This window comes from Chionomys nivalis, chromosome 15, assembly GCF_950005125.1.
Source record: "Chionomys nivalis chromosome 15, mChiNiv1.1, whole genome shotgun sequence".
Classification (NCBI taxonomy): Eukaryota; Metazoa; Chordata; class Mammalia; order Rodentia; family Cricetidae; genus Chionomys; species Chionomys nivalis.
The window spans coordinates 48,528,990-48,553,067 of NC_080100.1; the positions used below are offsets into that span (position 1 = coordinate 48,528,990).

At 38.0% G+C, this 24,078-nt stretch overlaps 1 protein-coding gene across 1 annotated transcript in view; it reads right to left on the reverse strand.

Moving 5' to 3' along the window:
- Positions 1-24,078, reverse strand: part of Ankrd31 (ankyrin repeat domain 31) — a 140,980-nt gene that overhangs the window by 9,042 nt on the left and 107,860 nt on the right. Inside the window, exons 24-26 of the mRNA XM_057789871.1 lie at positions 16,961-17,858; positions 9,539-9,679; positions 2,037-2,139 (exon numbers count right to left, since the gene is read on the reverse strand). Coding sequence (XP_057645854.1) covers positions 2,037-2,139; positions 9,539-9,679; positions 16,961-17,858 — 1,142 coding nt within the window. The remainder of the gene's footprint in view (positions 1-2,036; positions 2,140-9,538; positions 9,680-16,960; positions 17,859-24,078) is intronic.

The window sequence follows — 24,078 nt, forward strand, 5'->3', positions numbered from 1 at the left end:
ATTCACACATTCAATGAATATTAGTTAATGGATATTTATTGGAAGCTAAGGTGTGGTAAACATTGGGGAGTATATGAAATAAGAGTCTATAAAAATCTTTTTGAACTCAAAGACCTCTTCAATCTCTCAGAAGGATAAAAGCTAGGCAATCAGCAATGATTGATAATAAGAAAGACAGGCATAAGGTCTAACACTCTATTTGCAATGTTTTAAGTTCTATATACACTACTTATAAAAGAAGGTGAAAACAGTCTCAGCTTCCCTTCTTCCAGATTTTATTTTCTTAAACAGCAATTTACTTGGCTTTTATACTGAGTCATTGAAGCAATACACTTCTATAATAGTTTTTGTAGCTTAGATATTGCTTTGGTCAAACCTAAATACATGACCATCTGTTGTGGAATATTCTTTTAAGATGTGATACATTTGTTTATGCTGTAGAATATCTGTTTAATGATGCAAAGATGTGTTGCATTCTTTTATGTTGCATTGTTTAACTCTGTGAAGCTGTGATTCTTTGCCTGCCTTATACACCTGATGGTCTAATAAAGAGCTGAACGGCCAACAGCGAGGCAGGAGAAAGGATAGATGGGGCTGGCAGGCAGAGAGAATAAACATAAGGAGAAATCTGAGGGAAGAAGAAGAAAGAGATATCAAGTAGCAAGAAAAGAAGGGGCCAGCCACCCAGTCAGCCACAGAGTAAAGTGAAAGAGTAAGATATACAGAAGTAAGGAAAGGTAAAAGCCCAGGGGCAAAAGATAGATGGGATAATAGTTAAGAAAAGCTGGTTTGGAATAAGCCAAGCTAAGGTTGGGCATTTATAAGAAAGAATAAGACTCCATGTGTGATTTATTTGGGGGCTGGTTGCTGTTCTCTCCTCCCCCCCAAAAACCCAAAAGAGTAAGAAGAGCAAAACAACCACCAACAGCTGTCCTAGCTGTAAGAGGTATAAAATGCTCTAACTCCCCCTTTTCCTCATTTCTCAAAAAAAAAAAAAAAAAAAAAAACAAAAAACAAAAAACAAAAAAAAAACTCTGAAGAATGGTCACTGCAAACATAAGAGAACAGATTTTGGTTATGATCTGGGGTAGGCTCTTGAAGTCCCCACACGGGCTGGGCTGGTCTCTACAGTGTCAGAGACAAGTCTTTATTTCCCTAACTTAATGTGTAAGAAAAGAGAAATACTCTCTCTTGAATGTTTCTCTTGCAGTTGGGTTAAAGCATTATATATATATTTTTTTAACTTAAACTGTCAGGTATAAAATAGGGACACAACAATCCTAACCATGGGAGAGGGTTGAAGGGGACAGGAGGGGAGAGGAAGGGAAGGAAGCAGAAAAAAATCAATAAAAAAGAAAACTGAAATACAACTCCAATAGCAGCTTATTGCATCTGTTAAGGGTCTGTCTGTGAATTTACAGGCTTATATCAAGTTTAGAGAAGTTGGATGCCCTGCTGGTACACCTACAGCTTTCAAATTAGCACATACATTTCTGAAAGTATCTGAAGTAAAGAAAAATCAGGATTTTTGGAAAGAAATTAATAGTAAGAAATTGTTTATATTATAAGAAATAGGGGAACAAATGAGAAGCAGATGGCCATCATGATATAAACAAAAATATACAGCTAGCTCTTTTTTGATTTCCAGGTTAGAAAGTAGGAGGAGAAAGGTTTGCTGGACTTTCCTAGACATAGCTGTGGGTGTGATGTGTTATAAAAATGACTTGAGAAGATGTCATGCCACGGTGCATTATTCCACTTTATAAAACATTTAGAAGAACACATCCATTCATAGAAAGCAGGTCTTAGGGATGGGAGATGTGGAGGATGGGGAGTAACTGCTGACTTGGAAGAGGAGTCTTTGGAGACCACAACAGTGTTCTGAAGCTACACAGAGGTAGTGGTTGCCCGCACTGTGAATATACTAAGTAACATTTGATTTTTATGTTAAAATTGGGGAGAAAGAAGTAAGACTTTTCCTGTAAGTTTGGATACCGCATGCCATGACTACAAAATAGGCATTGTGCTACATGTACCTGGGAGGCAAGGCTGCTGCTGCTGAGGTGTGTTACATGGCTCCGGAGGAACAGGCTCTTCTTCAGAAACATACTTCAAAAGCTCCTTTCCAAGGTACGTTACCTGTAAGTAGTTGAAAATGGAATTTAAAAATCATATATTCTATAAGAGGCAAATATACTTATTTCATGAAAAAATGTGATTTTTGTAAACTATTGTTTCATAATACCACAGATCACAGCCATGTCTAACCTGCCCCCTTTATTTTATGAAAATATTTTGTTGGGATATAGTTCTCATTCATCTGCTTAACATCTCTGGCTTCTTTGGAGCAGCTAGGAGAGAGTTAAGCTCTTGTGGCAGAAATCATGTGTCGGTGGAGCCTGATTATAATCACTATCTGCTCCTGTACAGAAAAAAGTCTGTCAACCTTTGTTTATCACCAATTCTCTCATCACTCACGAATGTACAACAGCTAGTAATCTGGTACCTGCTGCTTTACAACCTAAAAGTGATCATTATAATAGAACTAAACCATGCAACTGATGGAAGTTTTCAAGAAATGAGATATCTAATTGATCACATTAATAACATTTAGGTCTATATGTACTTTTAAAAAGGTGCTTGTGAATTTAGCTATTAATTAATGTGTTATCAGCTTAAAAGCTCAGAGCTTTAAAATATCTGTGTGTAAAAGGGAGGGCAGAGGCAGACTCACGAATATCTATCTACTCTCAGCTAGGACACTCTGATAATTCACTCCCAGAGGGTAGGTTCATGTGGACAGTGTGTCAAGTTTCAATATGAACATTCTTCTCTCTAAGCACATTTTTGAAACTTCTAAACTTAAGAATGATACCCACATCGGCCTTATATAACTTCTGTGCTCCTGTTTCTGTCATGGCAACTATTTCATTTAAATGAGCTAATGTGTCTTGCTTCCATTCAATCATGAGCTTTTTGAGGACATGGTCTGTGCCATATGCATTTTTATACCCTTAGATGTCACATAGTGCTGGCTGTTATGGAATGAAAGACTTTTAAGTTTCAATTCTTAAGAATGGATCTTAAATCTGTATCTCAGTTTGTTTTTAAAGAATTATATGCAGCTTATTAAGTTAGGATTGAAAGAGATAATATTCAGCAAACATTTGACATGGTTGCTTGTATATTCTGAGTGCTCAATAATTATTCTTATTAAATTATAAAATAATAATTCTTATTAAATTGAACAGAGTGACCCACAGATAGATCTGTAAGATGAAGGGACCCTGAAGGCTCAACTCATAGAGCTAAGTCTGAAGGTGGAAAGGGAACGTATTGGACCTCTCCAGGGTGCCAATCCCCTTCTTTCTTGTCACGGAGTGAACAGGCCCCTAATTATCAGTCAGTTTTCAAAGAAGCAATATTAGAAACAATGGATCTTATATTTTTAATGTCCTGGAAATGTCTAACATACTTTACCCTCACCAAAGAGCAGGCTGAGTATGTTTGCTCTTGCACCTCAGACGAAACCACCATTTCTACCAGGAAGTGCTGGATAATGCTACGGTGGTAGCTAACGTGAAGTGGCAAACACAAACGCTGCAAGTGATTAAAACATGCAAAACCCCACAGCTTTACACACAGAACTAAATAATAGTGGAAATAATAGTGCATACTTAAAATCCCAGGACTTGAGAGGCAGAGGAGGAGGATCACTATCAAGTTCAAAGACAGTCTGCCCTACATGTGAATTCCAGTCTAGTCTATGCTGCACAGTGAGAGCCTGCCTCAACAAACAAAACCCCAAATGGAAACAACCAGAAAATACACTAAATTAAAAACCCATTTTTTTAAAATTAAGACTTTCATTTTATAGATGTTAAGTAAATTAAATCTTGTAGTTAGTTTCTCAAAATTTTCTGACAGTATATAGTGTGAGTGGAGACAGAACTGATACGTGTACTTCTCAGACTCAACAGCTGATCTGTCTCAGAAAAGACTTGTGTATGACGGGCAGGTCCTTAGCTTAAGGCACACCGCATAGTCGGTGCGAAGCCAGGAGGAACTGGTCTTGCATAGCTACATCTCTGGCCATGTACCAAAGCAGGAGTTTCAGCACTGCACCATTGCCTTTGCCAAAAGGGAGATGGAATCCGAAGCCACCTGGAAACCAGGGACTGACTTCTACCTGAAATCCTGGGGTAAGATCTAATCGATTGTAATTTTATTAGAGTACATCTTAGGGGGTTTCTTCTGGGGATTCTGGGTTTTGCCTTATACAGTAGAATTTCATTTTTAGATTTTCTTAACTATATAACCATTGTTCTTAATTCAAAACTCTAGTCACAAAATTATACTATGTAAACGGAAGATAAAACTTAATGTGACTTGTGTTTTGTACCCAAAAATATCTTCAATAACATTAGCCTGCATTTTGAAATCTAGCTATGGGTCACAGGCTATTCTCAAACATTTTTAATATCTAGTTCATTTAATCGTTATAGAAAACCTATGAGGTAGTGCACTTTCAGTGTCTCATAAAAAGCTGGATAATCACTAGGCTTTCTCCTTCCTTCCTTCCTTCCTTCCTTCCTTCCTTCCTTCCTTCCTTCCTTCCTTCCTCCCTCCCTCCCTCCCTCCCTCCCTCCCTTCCTCTCCCCCTTCCTTCCCCCATTTTTTCTTTTTCTTTTTTGTCTATTATTGTCTTCTGAGAAGCAAATTGGTAGGAAATATATAAAATTTCCAGAGAGCCAGTTGTATAGGGATTGCATTTCATTCTTATTCCATCATGGAACATTTTTCTACAGCAAAACACTATCCATGTGACTTTTCTTTTTGAGTTAAAAGAATAGACAATTAGACTAAGGAAAAAGAATATATTTTAGTGAGAAAGTAAATAAGTTGGGGAAAAATCATCTTGGTGAAGCTGTGGATTCCCATCAGTCAGTGAGGGTGAGGAACAAGTGTTGACAGAATGACTTTGTGCTGGGGGAAATATCTAAATGGAATGTGGTTAGGTAAGGGGTGTAACCAATGTTGCCTCAAGTATAGTCAGTAATTTTTAAACTGTGACTGATAACATAACAAGCAGTTAAAAATTAAATATGATATATCTAAAAAAAAAAGACTTGTGTAAACTCTATTAGTAAATTAGTAAGAGCCAACCTGGTCTGGTCAACCTCCTCAGGTTCTTATAAAACCAAAAACAAAATATGCTTCACTACAATATAAATGCTACAAAACAGATTTTTAAAATTTGCTTTTTTATTCTATGTGTATGAGTCTTTGGCCTGCATGCACGTATGGCACCACTTTTGTGCTCATGCCCTTGGAGGTTAGAGGGCACTGATTCCCAGACCTGGTTACGAACAGTTGTGAGCGGCCATGTGGGCGCTGTGAATAGAACCTGTGTCTTCAGGAGAGCAGCCAGGGCTCTGAACTGCTGAACCATCTCTCCAGTGCCCAAAGCAGATTGTTTAAGGCTGTGAATCTTTTTTAAAGTCTGAATTTTCAAAATCATTTTATTGTAATGAACTCAGAAATGATATCACATAGCTGTATTACAGTACCACTCACACAAACACTGCCTCGCTCTAAACTATGCATCCCAGAGACCTCTGCACAATCAGAATGGCCTTCTCAAGGAGCGCTGTTCAGGGTTTTAGACTTCCACTATCAATTAGAAGAAAAAACTATGACGAAGTTAAGGCCGGAAAAACAACTAGCTTTGCATCTTCTCTCGCAGCTCCTGTGTCCTACCTGTATCCCGTAACATCACTGCATCCCGTAACATCACTGGAGTCCCCTTTCTTAGTCTCGTGCCACATGCATTTTTTCTTTCTGAATCTGAGTGAGCTCAAATAATAACAATATAATAATAATAATAATAATAATAATAATAATAATAATAATATGTATACTCTATCCACTCTGCTGCTACTTTCCTGACTCATTTTTCTTTACAGTTCAATAATAGTCCCTTTGTATGTGTACATTTTCATTATTGAGTCACTTGCTGGTTTCCATCTGTGTTGATTGCATTTCCTTGCTCTCTTTAGCAGTGCAGCAGTAAACACGAATATGTAGCTGTCTCTATTGGTGGATGTGGAGTGTTCAGAGTATGTGTGCCCAGGAAACAGTGGGGTCACATGGTAGTTCTTTTTAATTTTCCGAGGAAACTCTAAATTGATTCCCACACTGGTCATATTAATTTGAACTCTCACCAGCAGAGAATAAGGGTTCCTCGTCTCCTACATCCTCCGCACAGCTGCTTCCAGATGTCCTGACAACAGCACTCTGATTAGAGTAGGGTCATTTCACAGTAGTTGAATTTGCATTTCCTGATGACTAGGGATGTCGAACACTTAAAAAATAGTATTGGTCATTCGTGTTTCTTCTTTTGAAAATAGTGTGTTTATGTCATTAGTCCATTTGTTAACTAGCAGTTAGAGGGTATTTCTTTTGCTGTTTAATTTTTGCAGTTCTTTGTAAATTATGGATATCATCCCTCTGTCTGAAGCACAGTTCACGAAGATTTTCTCCTATTCTGTGGGCTGTTTGTGTGCTTGCTGCGTTCCATTGGCTGCACAGACCTTTCCTTTCAAACAGACCATCTCCTGGTACTCTGGCTACTTCCTGCACTGCTGGTGCTCTATTCTCGCCGACCCCACTGTCTTGAGGAATATGCTTTATGTTTTCCTTCAATGTTTTAGACATTTCAGGTTTTAAATTAAGGTTTCTGATCTATTTCAAACTGACTTTTGTATAAGGTGAAAAACATGTATCTAATTTTATTCTTCTGCAGTTAGATATTCAGTTTCGTTAACACCATATAGTGTGGTCACTAACGCTCATGGTCTGTGGCAAGTGCCCCTCCCCTAATACCACTTCCTGGGCCCTGCAAAGGTTATCAGATCAGAAGCTATGGAACTGGGTCTGGCAGTTTTTATTTTTTGCTTGTTTTGATTCTTTTGAGACAAGGTCTAGCTATATAGTTCTACTTGCCCTGAAACTTTCTGTGTAGACCAAAATGACCTCAAATTTATAGAGATCCCCTTGTCTCTGCCTCCCAATTGCTAAGACTAAGGGTATGAGGCACTACACACAGCCACTTCTGGTTTTTAAAGTGATTAATGTATGGCTGTTGTAAAAACTGTTGCTCTGATCATAACTTAAAAAGAACGGATGAACCAGGCACTAGGGTGATCTGGTCTCTTACCAGAGGTCCTCTGCCCATTGGAATGAACATTAGTAGCTACGAGAGGGCAGCAGCATCAAGAAACTTCAGTGTTGTCCAATGGGAGTAAGCGTCAGGACTCCCCTGGCAAAGCAGTGCAGCAGTCTACCCTCTGTGTGGGAGGTAGAATCAGCTCTGTGCAGTGGCTCTGCCACACTGCGCATGCAGAGCGAGTCTTAGTTTCCTGGTGTTTGTATTGGCCAGCTAATCACCCCTGGTTGTATACCATCACCATTCTTAGACTAGTCAGCAGAAATACATGCAAAAAATCCCTGGCATCCAGAAGTGACTGTGACTTTAGGTGTTCTCCTAAAGCCCAAAGAAGCAAGTTGTAAAACAACAAAAAAACCCAACCTCATAGAAATCATGTTTCTTAGCCTTGAGCATTTACTAAAAGTGCATGAGTGCCCCGTAGGAAGTGTTAAAGCTCTGCTTTCTTTTCTTTTAACAATTTTTAAAGAGTAATACTCTAAGGCTGCTCATACCTGGATAGGTATCTCACATCAAGAACTGTCCTATTTTTAGGGCCCACATTTGTATTTGCTTCACTACCATATAGGTGCTAAACCACAGGTCTAGCTGATATGAAATTATCAGAAGCAAGATGATACATTAACGAGACACTAGTATAGCAGAAGAGTCATATGTCATAACCAACTATTCAAAGGCAGGAAACGCAGTAGTAGTTCCAATGCAGGAAAAGAGAGGAGACAGTGAGTCCTCACTGGGTTTACTGTAACATGAGTACGCTGAAGTCAAATGACCTAAAGCAAGCAATCTGCCAGATTCACAACATGAGGAAACAGTCTGTGTCAGCAGAGTATAATCTATCATCATTTTTAAAAATATTGCAATGAAAGGGACTATTATTATTAATTAATTTTATTAATTATTATTAATATCAAATTATTAAGATGTTTGCTAACATTTGTAATAAATTATGCATCCATGAAAAGGACTTGGCAAAAAAACCTAAGGATGAACTGAAAGGAGATATGTGATTCCAAAGGAGGGAGGAGTTAATCCTTTGGTGGAGAGGAGAGTGGAAGGCATGGCAGACAGACTACATAAGGTACAAAATCCAAAATATGCTGATACAAGTGAAGGAGCTAAAATACATTACTAAAACTACTCTGGTAACCGTCTAGAGGAATGCAGAGTTGGGGGCAGAGCAGGAGTTAGGAGGGTGTAAGCAGAGCTAGGCTGGACAAAACAAGAAGCCATCCTCTGTTAATTTGTGCTTTGAGGCTTGCTGAAGGGGCTAGTGGAATTTAAGTGTATCATCTATTCTTTGAAATGACAACGGCGGTGTTTTAGTTAGGGTTTTTATTGCTGGGATGGCCAAAAAGCAATTTAGGGAGAAAAGGGTTTATTTGACTTACACTTCCATATCACTGTTCATCATCAAAGGAAGTCAGGACAGGAGCTCAAACAGGGCAGGAACCTGTAAGTAGGAGCTGATGAGGAGTCCCATGACTAGCTTGCTCCCCATGGCTTGCTCAGCCTGTTTTCTTATAGAACCCACGACCACCAGCCTAGGGATGGTACCACCTACCATGGGCTGGGCCCTCCTGCATTGATCACTAACTGAGAAAATGCCCTACAGGCCTGCCCACAACTAGATCTCATGAAGGCATTTTCTTAATTGAGGTTCCTGCCTCTCAGATGAGTTTAGCGTATGTTGAGTTGACGTAAAACTATCCAGCACAGATGGATTTGATGATGCATGCTTGTCTGGGTCAACTATGGTATAAGATGGTTCTTAAAGTAGTGAGATCTTAACTGAGTTTATAATTCAGAAAACAGGACTGAATTAGTAGCCAGGCTACTAAGTCTTAGAGTTTAAGTGAAAATGAGAAAAATAATCGTTGAGTGATTTGAGGATAGTGCCATATTCCAAAGGGAAAGTGTAACGGAATGTCTGTAAGCCTCAGGGTTCTTGCCCATCCCCTTTGTACTTGGGGAATTTATTTCATGATACTAATAAGAACACAGCTACTTTATGATCGCTATTTTCTGTATGGATTCAGAAAATTGAAGCTTCTTGGGAGAAAAAAAGAGGTGCACAGGTGTGGGATGACGTTTCTGAGAGTAGATAAAAAACAAGGAAGGGGGTGCAGTGAGCTGTGCTACATGCCCTGGGCACTGTGGCAAACACTCTGTGGAAAAAAAGTAGCACATCACAGGAGACACACGCAGGGCACAAACCAAATCAGCGATCGTTCACATTTTTTGTAGAGATGTATGAAAGTAAAAAATAATTATTTCCTATTTCATTATGAAGTTAAATTTAAGAATTACCTTACTCCAAGCATAATTCCAGGTCACATAATCGCCACCTCCCAGAAGACCCTTGAGCCAGGTAACTGGGTTCTGATAAATCTGACCGTTTTCTACCTTAAGTTTACCACTCGGTAAAATGCTGGCTCTGTGGGTAGTCTCCTGAAGAAAAACAAAAATAAAGATAAACAATTGCTGAAATATGTAAACTTTTGTTTCTGGCCATGATGAAATATGAGAGATCGGATTTACACCTGACTCCCCTACCCCCCAAAACCCAACAAAACATACAAAACAATGGCTTGTAAAATGCCAAGTACCAGGCAAAATAACATCCACTGAACACTGAGAAGAACTTAATGTGGGGCCTCCACTGCCTCAGCCTCCTGTCCCAGAGTCCAGATCCCAGGCCTGGCAGGGAAGGGGAATCCAGGTAGGAGTCTAGATTCCCAGGGTCACAGCAGGACAAAGTGCTGCAGAGTCAGACGAAGAGCAATCGTTAGCTCTTCATTGGATCCTCCTGAAGGATTCAGCTAAACAGTGACCAACATCTATATGAGAGGAAATTATCACACTGGCTAAGAATGGAAGAAGAAGAAGCATGTGGAAGGACTGGAGGATGACACTGGCACTCTCACAGGACAGGGACCAGTGCTTTCTCCACCGTAAAACTAGAAATCCCAAGACTAATGGTGTCATCAAAAAAACTTCATCAAAAAGTCTTGATTCAGTAGGAAAAAATAATTAGCTCTAAATTTGACACTGCTCAAACAAAACTTAAAAAACAACCTCAAAAGGCCAAAGACTCTCTAAGCAACTTACTTATATTGTGGAACAATCTTTTAATTTTCAATTTACTTACTTCTTTTAATATAAAGTCTGCCTCTTGTATACAAAAAAGGATGGCTAAGCATATCATACAAACAAAAACACAAGAAAATGGACTGGTTATACTAATAGCAGAAATACTTTAAACCAAAAGTTACAAGAAATAGACATTATACAATACTAAAAGGGTTACTGCATCAGGCAGATACAACAATTATAGGCACACGTGTGTGGAAATCCATAACTCCAAAACACGGGAAAAAAACTTAAGGGAAAAAACAGACAAACCAACATGAAATGTTGGAGACTTCAATGTCTTACTTTCAACAAGGCGGTATAATGATCACATAGGCAGAACAGCAATGTGAGAAGACAAGACTCAACCACTATAAAATTGAACACTAAGCACGAATATACAGAAATCTCTACATAAGTGGATTATACGTACACATCTATAGTCCCAGCACCCGGGAGGCTGAGAAAGGAGGATTGTGAGTTTAAGGCCAGCCTGGGCTGAAAGCAAAATAACAAAATTATGTATCAAAAACACCAAAGGCTGGTGATATAGCTCAGTAGTATATTATTTTCCTTGCATATACGAGATTCTCAGCACTGCAAAAGAAAATTAGCAAAAAAGAAAGGCAAAGTAGTTAACAATAAATAATTATTCCTTGTAATAACTGTGGAATATTATTTAGGAGAGGACACTTGCTAGGTAAGCCATAAAATTAGCCTTACAAAGTTTCAAAAGGAGTGAGACAGTGTAAGGTATGCTCTCTAACCACAATAAAATATGAGTAGGAATTATTAACAGAAAATAATAGGAAGCTCACCATTACATAAAAATTAAACATACTCCTAAGTAACCAGTGAATCAAAGACGAAACCAAATTACAAATTAGAAAATACTTGGGATAATGCCCAATGGATACACAAAGATCCCAGCATGCACATAAAAGCCAGTTGTATCTTTAACACAGCATGGTGAGGGGGCAGATGGATCCTAAGGGCTCTCTGGCCAGGCAGCCTAGAAGAGACAGTAAACTCCAGGTCCAGGGACAGACCAGTCTTTTAGAAAAGATGATGGCACTAGAAGAAACACCTGGCACTGACTCCTGACACCTAAAGTTGCACACACACACACACACGTACACATACATACAACACACACACACAGATAACTCTAAAATGGATGAAAATATATAATACTTTGAACTGTAGAGATGCAGCAAAAGCAGTAGGCAACAGGTTATTCGTTTGGTGCAGGGTGGAGTTGGACACGGGGTTGGAGACAGTTTCAGTATGTAGTTCAAGCTGGCTTAGACTCCGCCATCCTCCTGCTTCAGTCTACTGTGATTTGACTGGAATCACAAACATGTGCTACCTCACCTAGCTATAGAATAATGTTTGCAACTGTAAATACAATAATAATACTAAAAAAGAAAATCTCAATCTGATGGTTTAACCTTTAAGGTACTTGAAAAAAACAAAGCAGAAGGAAATAAGTAACTAAAAAAGTAACAAACAGTAAAAACAAAGCAGACAATAAAAAAGCAGTTGAGAAAAAGCAATAAAAAGGTTTTTAAAAAATATAGACAAAATTGACAAACCTTTAAGCTAGATGACTAAGAAAATCAAGTGAGACAACTCAAATAACGTCAGTCAAAAGAGGAGATACTAATATTGATATTACAGAAATAAGTTATAAGGGAATACTATTAATAATTATATATTGATAAATTAGATTAGCAAATTCCTTGAAATAAATGAACTGTTAAAACTGACTCAAGAAGAAACAGACATTCTAAAAATACCTGAAGCAAACAAATTAGTAACAAGCATTACAAAGAAAAGCCCAGGTACAAATGGCTTCACTGCTTAATACTATGAAAAAGTCAGGAGAGGGGAGTGTTTGTGAGCATTCTGTTAGGCTAGTATACTCCCGACACCAAAACCATAGCAGTTCAGTACTCTGGTGCATGCGGATAGAGAAAATCTTTAACATATGCTGGCAAATCAAATTCAACATCACGGAAGAATCCTACACCACAACCGAGTGGAATTTATCTCTGGGATGCAAGGGTTAACACCCAAAAGTCAACTAATGCTGTCTACCATATGGATGTGTCTAGAAGAGAAGCTGTGTGTGTAGGGACTGACTGATTAGACAGCAGTGATGTGGACAAGCTGGAATGTTGACGGTCCAAAGGGCTAATTACCATTACCGTGGGTTAGCTTTAGGCCCTGTATAGCCATTCATTGTCCACCTCTATGTCAGAACCAAGACCCTGTGACTAATGGATAAAAACCTCTAAAAATCTACTGACTTAGCAAATCACTGGCCTCCACCAACCCCAAACCTCAGACGGCATCTTGGGCCTATAGCAAAGCTCCCCCATCCCGCTGTGCCTGCCTTTCTGACACACCCACCCATGTATTTTTAAACTTGACTTGATTTGTGGCTTTATTGGTCTGCAAAACTAACAAACTTCCCAAAGCTGCTTCCACGTTGGGACACGGAATTTGAGTTAACCTAAATCAGTGTTTCTGGGCCATGGGCATTTAAAATGACTCCAGAATAAACTGTCTAGTCCCTTAAATGAAAGCTGTGGGTTTTGTTTGTTTTCCTGCATTGTAATATCAATAGAACAAAAATAACCCACGGAATCCTCCCAATAAATTAATATAAAGCATCAACAAAATCCCACATCCTTCCTGATAAAAATACCCAATGAACTATGAGTAAAAGAGAACTTTTTCAGGCTGATAAAAAACATCTTTGAAAAATCTAGAGCTAACACATTCTTAATTGTGAAACCATCTTAGGAAACAGAAGTCTTGTTGCTTTTATTCTACCCAATTTGGTCCCTGCAGTCAGGTAACCAAAAAAAAAAAAAAAAAAAAAAAAAGGAAGGAAGTTCAATCAATAAAATTTCTAAACACATTCTATAACTAGTAAGCTCAGAAAAGTTGTAGGAAAATATTTCAATACCCAAAAGTCAATTTCTTGTAACTAGTAATAAGCAACTAGAAATTGAAATTTTAAAAAACAAATAACTGATGTTATTAAAATATGAAACGTAAGCCGGAGGGTGGTGGAGCACACCTTTAATCCCTGCAAGTGGAAGGTAGAGGTAGAAGGACTTCTATAAATTTGATTCCAGCCTGGTCTACAGAGCGAGTTCCAGGACAGTCATGACAGTTACACAGAAAAACTGTCTCAAAAAAAAACCAAACCAAAAAAGATATGAAATATTTATAGACAAATCTAATAAAAGATAAGAAAGACTTGAAAAGTGAGTTACCCCTACACTGCTGAGAAAAATCAAAGACCAAAGTAAATGGATGGACATACTCCATTCATGGGCTCAACAAGACAATACTGCTCAGCTGCCATTTCCTTCCCAACTAATCCACACATTTAATAAAATATCAATGAAAATAACAGCCTTCTTTGTAGTAGAAACTGAAAAACTCATTGTAAACTTCATATGTGACTTAAAATAGCCAAACATGTTTGTAAAAGAACATGATAGGAAGGCTAGCATTAACTTAATTTCAAGGTCTACTATGCAGCAACAATAATCAAGGCAGTTTAATACTGATGTGAAGGTAGACAAATAAATAATGAAACAATAGGGAGTCCAGGAATAGAAATACATATGAATAGCTGATCTTTTAAAGAGACTCATAGGCAACTCATTGAAACAAAGATGCCTCTTTCAATATATGCTGCTGGACAAACTAATTATCCAAATTAGGAAATATGAATGGGCCTGGGCATAGTGGGTCACACATGTAATTCCAGAACTTGGAGGGCTAAGGCAGGAGGATCACTGCATGCTAGCCTTGGCTACATAAAGAGTTCCAGGCCAACCTGGGATACAGAATCCTAAAAATAGATAAAATAGAAAATTAATTTAGGATGGATCCTAGCCCCAAACTGTAAGAATTATGCTTAATCTTTACCCTGGTGGTAAATTATATGCTTTGAGAAGTATAATTTATGAAGTCATAAGGTCATGAGCAGTCACTGTGAAGACACCTAAGCACCACCATCACATCCCCATAACTGCAGCTACTCAATATATTAACTCACTGACTTTGCTTTAAGAAAAAACCTGCCAGAATTCTATGAAAAAACCTTTGTCACTTTGAGTCAGACAAATCATTTTTTTTCACTTTGGAACATAGTATAATTACGTCATTTCCTCCCTCCAACTCTCCTCTGTCCTCTCCCCATCGTTTTCCATATTTCCTCCCTATTCCCTCTCAAGGTCATGGTTCCTTTTCTCACATGTGCATGTGATGTCTCATCTTCATTGCCAACTTGATGATGTCTGGAATCAACTAAAGCCCAAATACTGGGCATGCTATGAGGGACTTTCTTAATTTGATTAAGGTTAATATCTTACGAACTCATCCTAATCAAATTATTCTTTGATTAAACATAATTTGAGGTAGGAAGAGATACTCAAAATTTGGCCATAGCTTCTAGTAGTGGCCCACAAAAAAGGACAATGAAGAGGAAACTTCACTTTTTGCTTGTTTGCCTTCATTCTAACTAGCAAATAAATTTGTCTCTTCCTCTGTTGCTGTGCCAAATATTAAACCCAACTTTTCCAGGACTCCAATGTAGACTAAAAACCAGAAATTCTCCAGGAATCCTCCAGGATTCCAGTACCAGACTGGGAGTGCTGAGGCATTGAGTTTCATGGATTGAACAATTATTAAATTCTTGGCCTTTCTGTTGTGAGGTAACAACCATTGAACTATCTAGCGGCATCCTATAGCCAGTCTAGTAAATCTCTTCCATGTCAAATCTATCAGTTCTGCACCTCTAGAGAACCCTACATACGACAATGCATAAATACATAAATAAAACCTGATGAATCTGTTTAGTGTTGCTTTTTATGTACATTATTTCAGTGCTGACCATCTGGGGTGCCTATCCAAATCTTCAGATATGAATATATAACCTGGAAACCAGAAAATAAAAAATGGATGACGGAGAGGGGTTTCTAGAGAGGGACTAGCAGAATACAAGCAATATGAAAGGGATATAGGGAAAATGGGGAGGTGGCCTTTAGTTAGGAAGCAGGGAGGGAGGTCAGTACAGAAGGAAATGGAGTAGGGAGGGATAAATAACACACATGCTCACTTTGAATGAAATCTTTTTTTGAGTTGTTTGTTGGTCAGGGAAGTCCAAGAGACTCTCAAAACAATGTTTCCTACAACTGTTGCCTTTAGTTGCCTCCCAGAGGTTGGCACTAAGTCCCTATCACTGAAGACACCATGTACTTTGGAAAGTACTTGAATTGGCTCTGACCCTGAAAGCCTGCTCCCCGAGAACTAGCTTTCACAGTACCAGAAGGTGCTGTGCAAGCTGATGGGGGGGAGGGGGAGGACAACCATTAGCCCTAGACGGCTGTGAAGCCTCTGAGTCACAGAAGTGACCAACTGCTAAAGATAACTAAAGAGACCGGGTAGGGTGGGAAAAAGGTTAGGGAGTGGAAGTTTGGTAGGGAGGGGGATCTGGGACAGGTATGTAAAATAAAAAAAGCTTGTTTAAAAAAAGAAGAAAAAAGAAAACAGGTATAAGAAGTTTCTGGAGCAGATGGATGGTTTATTGTTTATGACAGAATTTCACAGATAATACACACGTCAAACTTGTCAAATAGTACACTTTGAGTATGTATAGTGCAACTTCTACAAATTATACCCCAATAAAGATGTTTAAAATGGCTACAATTATGAAAAACTCTACTGAAGATTTATTAAGTTGACCCAGTAACTACACTGTCAAAAATCTGAGGGAACAGAACTAATCTACTAAAAACGGATGTGCTCTGGTCACTGTAAGGTAGGCATTCCTTGATGAATGGGCTGCAGGCAAACTGGAGCACTGAAGGAAATGAGATCATAGAACTCTAATTGAAATTTTTACCATTACACTCTTTTGTTCTTAACTTAGAAGTAAAGCTTCTGAAGTAGGAAAAGTCAGAGTCCAGAAATGAGAAGACTAGGAAACACAACCATTTAAGTTAAATTCCAGTTAGGCTGGGCTGATTTCTCGAATATTAGTCCACAAGCAAAGAAGCATATTCAATGACTTGGTAATCTCCGCACTTCTAAATTCCTCTTTTAAAAAGTGAGAATATACGAAGTATTTTAATAGGCATATCTAACAGACCTTTTCTTCATAATTCACTTTTATGCATATATTATATTTTTAACTGAGTTTCTTACTGAAACTTCAGGTCTGTCTTAAACTGAACATCTATGGAAGACAAATTAATGCATCCCTGGGAATGGCTTAGCAGTACACTGATAGCTCTTGAACCTAGTGTAGAACTAATAACAGCTCCTATGTTCTGTCTCTGCTCTGAAACACCTCCTGCCACAAAATAACTGACTGACAGTAGCTGAGAACCAAAAGGTGCTTATAACTGAAACCTGTCAGGGAAATTCCAGAATAAGGTGTGGATTTTCTTCCTAAGAATATCGTATGTTCCTACATTTAGAAAACACAGTCAAATCTTATTTTCCATTTGCCTATACTATGCTACACCAACACTGCTTATAAATTTTTCAAGACTTTAGAGAAAAAAATACCTGTGTTTTGAATTCCAGAATGTCCTTTCCTGTATTAATTCTTCCACGTACTAGCAAGTCTTTCAGCTGCATATTTTTCTTTTTAGGAGCTGTGCTGTGGTGAGGCAGCTTTTTAATAGGTTGTTGACGAGCAGACCCAGGGGAAGGAGAAATCAGAACGCTATTCCTATGCTGCACAGTATCAGTGTCTAAGACAGTAACCGCTTGATGAGCCAGAGGTTCTGATGCTCCTACAGATGGTTGATTGGAAGCTGCTTTCTTGTTTCTTCTTTTTGGATTACAACGGGAAAGGTCCAAATTCTGAGGAACAGTTAGTGGACAGGCATCATTTTGGGAAAGCACACTTTTATCTTCTGAAACACCTACAGTGCCAGTCACTGCAGGAGAACCGTCAAGTCCATAGCCTTTGACCAGAGTCTCTGTTAAACTACTTCCTGCGTGAGGGACAAGAGCAGCAGGCTGGGAAGATGATTCGGTTCTCTCAGTGCCATCTGTGAGTCTGGGTTTCAACAGTCCACCAAAGGCGCAATCCTGGACATTTCGTTTAGAATTCATCTCATTTTCAGAGAGTTCTCTTTCCATTTCCATCGACAACGGTATTTCTTCCATGTTTCTATCGACAGGAGAAATAGCAGCAAGACTGACAGGAGAAAGTAAGTCTGACTGGGGATATACTGAGTTTTTCATACAAGGAGACTCTTGGCTCTTCTCACTAGAGATGTCTGAGCTACATGTACGCTTCCTAATACCAGACAATGGCTTGGAATTCTTATAGTCTTGAATTTTCAGTCTTATCTTTTTCTGTTTCTTTGCCACAACTAAAAGCTTCTTTTGTCTTGTGGCCAAGTTAGACAGTTGTTCTCTCAGGGCCCCATGCTTAAATGACTCCATGGATACCCTATAAGAAAAAGAAAATGAATATTAATGGAAAATTTTCTTCACAGACTGTTGATATTAAAGATACTCCCTTAGAGGGAGCAACCACCGCGTGAGTAGGCCTGAGCCAGGGACACAGAAGCAGGCCCAAGTCAGCAACCTCCACCAGAGCAGGTACACGAGAGTGATCTCTGAGGGACCAGTACTGAGCCAGCAACCTCCACGAGAGCCAACCCAAGCCAGCAACCTCCATGGGACCAGGCCTAAGCCAGACACCTCCACAGCAACTCCACAGCCAGGCCCCAGTCAGCAACTTGGAGGGGGAGCAGGCCTGAATGATCTCTGGGATTGCAGAGTGACCCCAGGAGTGCCGTGTGACCTCCAGGGCGACTGAAACCATGGCTCTGACTGCAGCACAAGGAACAACCATCTAAGACTTTGATCCACTGGCACCTGGAAGATTGCTTACCAGAGACACAGCCCCAGCTACATCAATCAGAGGGAAAATATTAGTATACAAGGAAAATATTAGTAGACACACTCAACACCGCAAAGAGCAACACAACACCAACAAAAACTAGTGACCCTACAACAGCAAGACTTGAACACCTTAATATAGATGAATCAGAAGAAATGACCTAAAAAATAACTTTAGGAGAATGTTAGGGACCCTAAAAGAGAAAATAAAAAATTCCCTCAAAGAAATGGAGAAAAGGGCAAACAAAAAATGAAAGATATCAATAAATCCCTTAACAAAACAGATGAAAGAAACAATTCAAGACTTGAAAACTGAAATAGAGACAATAAAGAAAACACGAATCAAGAGAATTCTGGAACTGGAAAATATGGAGAAACTATCAGGAACCACAAATACAAGCATAAACAGCAGAATACAAGAGATGGAAGAGAGAATTTCAAGTGTTGAAGATACAATAGTCAAAGAAAACATTAAATCTAACAAAAGTTTAACACAAAATATACAGGATATATGGGACACCATGAAATGACCAAACTTAAGAATAATAGGGATAGAAGTTCAACTCAAAAGCACAGAAAATATATTCAACAAAATTATAGAAGAAAACGTTCCCAACCTAAAGAAAGATATGCATATGAAGATACAAGAAGCTTATAAAACACCAAATAGACTGGCTCAAATAAAATTCCCTTGCCACATAATAAACAAACACTAAACATACAGAATAAAGAAAGAATATTAAGAGCTGCAAAGGAAAAGGGGCAAGTAACATATAAAGGCAGACCTATCAGAATTACATCTGACTTCTCAATGGAAACAATGAAAGCCAGAAAGTCCTGGTCAAGTGTTATGCAGACATTAAGAGACCATGGATGCCATCCCAGACTACTATACACAGTACTACTTTCTATCATCAAGATATTCCATGACAGAACCATATTTAACCAATACCTAGCCACAAACCCAGCCCTACATAAAGTACTAGAAGGAAAACTTCAACCCATGGAAGTTAGCTACATCCACAAAAACACAGACAATAGAGGATCACACAGCCACAAATCCCAAAGAAGTGAAAAAAAGACAATAACATCACCAGCAATGAAAACTAAAATAACAGGAACTAGCAATCACTGGTCATTAATATCCTTTAATGTAAATGAACTCAACTCACCTATAAAAAGATATAGGCTAACAGAATGGGTATGAAAATACAATCCATTCTTCTGCTGCATTCAAGAAACACACTTAAACCTCAAAGACAGACATTGCCTCAGATTAAAGGGTTGTTTCCAATCAAATGGACCTAAGAAACAGCAGGTGTACCTATCCACATATCTAACAAAGTAGACTTCAAACTAAAATGAATCAAAAGAGATAAAAAGGAGATTTCATATTAGTCACAGGAAAAATCCATCAAGAGGAAATCTCAATACTGAACATCTATGCCCCAAATACAAGGGCACTTTCATATGTAAAAGAAATATCACTAAAGCTTAAATCACACATTAAACCCCACAAACTAATAGGAGGAGATTTCAACACTCCATTCTCACCACTGGACAGATCTGCCAGACAGAAACTTAACAGAGAAATAAGGGAACTAACAGATGTTATGAATCAAATGAACTTAACAGACATTTATAGAACATTCCACCCAAACATAAAAGAATATAGCTTCTTCTCAGCACCTCATGGAACCTTCTCAAAATTAACCACATATTACCTAACAAAGCAAACCTCAACAGATACAAAAAAAATTGGAATAACCCCATGTATCTTCTCAGATCACCATGGCTTAAAATTAGAATTCAACAGTTACGCTAATTCCAGAAAGTCCACAAACACATGGAAATTAAACAATGCTCACTTGAAGCATCAATGGGTTAAGGAAGAAATAAAGGAAAAAATTAAAGACTTACTAAAATTCAATGAAAATGACCATACAACATACCAAAATTCACAGGACACAATGAAAGCAGTGTTAAGGGGAAAGTCCATAGCACTAAATGCCTATATAAAGAAGCTGGAAAAATCCCATACTAGTGCCTTAACACCTGAAAACTCTGGAACAAAAAGAAGCAAACTCATTCAGGAGAACTAGAACTACGCAGGAAATAATCAAATTGAGAGCTAAAAGCAACAAAATAAAAAAAAAAAAATACAAAGAATCAATGAGACAAAAGAGTTGGTTTTTTTGAGAAAATCAACAAAATAGACAAACCTTTATTCAAACTAACCAAAAGGCAGAGAGAGAATATCCAAATTAACAAAATCAGAAATGAAAAGGGAGATATAACAACAGACACAGAGGAAACCTAGAGAATCATCAGGTCATGCTATGAAAACCTGTACTCCACAAAACTGGAAAACTTAAAAGAAATGGACAACTTTCTGGATAAATATTACTTACTAAAATTAAATCAATACCAGATTAGCAAATTAAATAAGCCTATAACTACTTAAGAAATAGAAATTGTCATCAAAACTCTCCCAAGCAAAAAAATCCCTGAACCAGATGGTTTCACTCAGAATTCTACCAGAATTTTAAAGAATACCAATACTCCTCAAATTGTCCCAAACAATAGAAACTGAAGGAACATTGCCAAACTCGCTTTATGAGGCTATATTTACCCTGATATCAAAACCAAACAAAGACACAACTAAGAAACAGATTTACAGACCAATCTCACTCATGAATATTGATACAAAAACAATCGAAAAAATATTGGCAAACCAAATCCAAGAACACATCAGAAAAACCATCCACCATGACCAAGTAGTCTTCATCTCAGAGATGCAGGGATGGTTCAACATACAAAAATCCATCTATGTAATCCACCATATAAATAAACTGAAAACAACCTACATGATCATTTCATTATATGCTGAAAAAGTCTTTGACAAAATACAACATCCCTTCATGATAAAGGTCTTGAAGACAGCAGAAATACAATGAACATATCTGAACATAATAAAGGCAATATACAGCAAGCCAACAGCCAATATCAAACTAAAGTGAGAGAAACTCAAGGCAGTCCCACTGAAATCAGGAACAAGACAAGGTTGTCTACTCTCTCCATATCTATTCAGTATAGTATTTGAGGTTCTAGCTAGAGATCAAGGGGATAAAACTTCAAACTCTCACTATTTGCTGATGATATGACAGTTTACATAAGCGACCCCAAAAGTTCTACCAAGGAACTTCTACAACTTATAAATACTTTCAGTAATGTAGCAGGATACAAGATTAACTCAAAATAAACATCAGTAGCTCTTATTTACAGATGATAAATGGGCTGAGAGAGAAATTAGAGGAACATCACCTTTCACAATAACCACAAATAACAAAATATTTTGGAGTGATTCTAACCAAATAAGTGGAAGACCTGTATGACAAGAACTTTAAATCTTTGAAGAAAGAAATTGAAGAAGACACCAGAAAATAGAAAGATCTCCCATGCTCTTGGGTAGGTAGAGTTAACATAGTAAAAATGACAATCTTACCAAAAGTAATCAACAGATTCAATGCAATGCCCATCAAAATCCCATCAAAATTCTTGATAGACCTTAAAAGAAAAATACTCAACTTCATATGGAAAAGCAAAAAACCCAGGATAGTCAAAACAATCCAATACAATAAAAGAACTTCTGAAGGCATCATTATCTCTGACTTCAAACTCTACTACAGAGCTATAGTTCTGAAAACAGCCTACTATTGGAATCAAAGACCCGAGGACCAATGAAACCAAATCGAAGACCAGGATATCAATTCACATACCAACGAACACCTGATTTTTGACAAAGAAGCAGAAAATATCAAATGGAAAAAAAGCATATTCAATAAATGGTGCTGGCATAACTGGATATCATTATGTGGAATGAAAATAGATCCATATCTATTGCCATGCACAAAACTCAAATCCAAGTGGATCAAAGACCTCAACATAAAACCAACCATACTGAAGCTCATGGAAGAGAAAGTGGGAAGTACACTTGAATTCATTGGTACCGGGAACCACTTCCTAAATATAACCCCAGCATCACAGACACTGAGAGAAACAATTAATAAATGGGACCTCCTGAAACTGAAAAGCTTCTGTAAAGCAAAGGACATGGTCAATAAGACAAAATGATAGCCTGTAGAATGGGAAAAGATCTTCATCAACCCCACATTGGACAGAGGTCTGATTTCTAAAATATACAAAGAATTTAAGAAATTGGTCATCAAAAGAACAAATAATCCAATTAAAAAAATGGATACAGACTTAGAGAACTCTCAACAGAGGAATCTAAAATGGCTGAAAGACACTTAAGGAAATGCTCAACATCCTTAGCCACCAGAGAAATGCAAATCAAGACAACTCTGAGAGTCTATTATTTTACACCTGTAATAATGGCCAAGATCAAAAATACTGATGACAACTTATGCTGCAGAGGATGTGGGGTAAAGGGAACACTCTTGCATTGCTGGTGGGAGCACAAACTAGTACAGCCACTTTGGAAATCAGTATAGCGATTTCTCAGAAAATTAGGAAACAACTTACCCCAAGACCTTGATATACCACTTTTGTGTATATACTCAAAGGATGCTCAATCATACCATAAGGACATGTGCTCAATTATGTTCATAGCAGCATTACTTATCATAGCCAGAACCTGGAAATAACCTGGAAATCCTCTAAAATGGTGTTCCCTGCACTGGACTTGATCCTCCTATATCAATTAACAATCAAGATAATCCCTCACATACATGCCCACAGGCTAACCTGATCTAGATAATTCCTCTGTGAGGCTTTCTTCCCAGGTGACTCCACACCGAGTCAGTCTGATGAAATTAACCATCACATGTAGGAAAGAAACGTAACTCCAGAATTCACGACCAGAAAAAAATTCACAAGCCCATGTAACTTCAGCTACCTCATCTTTGCCAAAGAAACTCGTTGGAGAGAAGACAGCATGTTCAAGGAATTAATGCTAGAAAAGCTGGATGTCTGTGTGTAGAAGAAGGAAACTAGATCCCCTTTCCTCACTCTGCACAAAAATCACCTCCAAATTTATCAAAGACTACAGCATAAAACCTGAAACTCTGAAACTTCTAGAGAAAATGTAGGAAGTGCCCTATAACAACAGAAATAGAGAAAGACTGTTTAACAGGATTGCAGTCCTTCAGAAAATACATCCAATAACAGACAAATGATAGCTGATGGAATTCAAAACCTTCTATCCAGCAAGGGAGATTAAGTAAGTGAAGAGGCATCCCATACAATAAGAGAAATATCTGTCATCTATATATCCAACAGAGGATTAATTCTACAATATACAAAGAGTAAATAAGTCAAGCATCAAGAAAACAGCCTAGTTTTTAAAAATGTACCATGTGCTGGAACAGAGAATTCCCAAAAGAAGAAATACAAATGGCTAATAAACATTTCAAACAATGCTAAAACACATTACCTACCTGGGAAATGAAAATTAAAACACTTTGAGATTCCATCTCACCCTAGATGGAATAACAATCTTCAAAAATGACAACAAATACAGGCGAAGATATAGGGACAGAGGAATCCTTGTGTATTACTGTTGGGAGTGAAATCTAGTGCAACCACTATGGGCACTAGTGAGAAGCTTTCTCAAAAGCGAGAAGTTAGAAACTGAAATAATGCTGTCAGAGAACAGATTTAATCAGAGATTTAAAAAAAATATCTTGGCCTAACTACTAATATCACCCAGCTTTCAGTGGCTGTAACAAATCCCCGAATTTGCT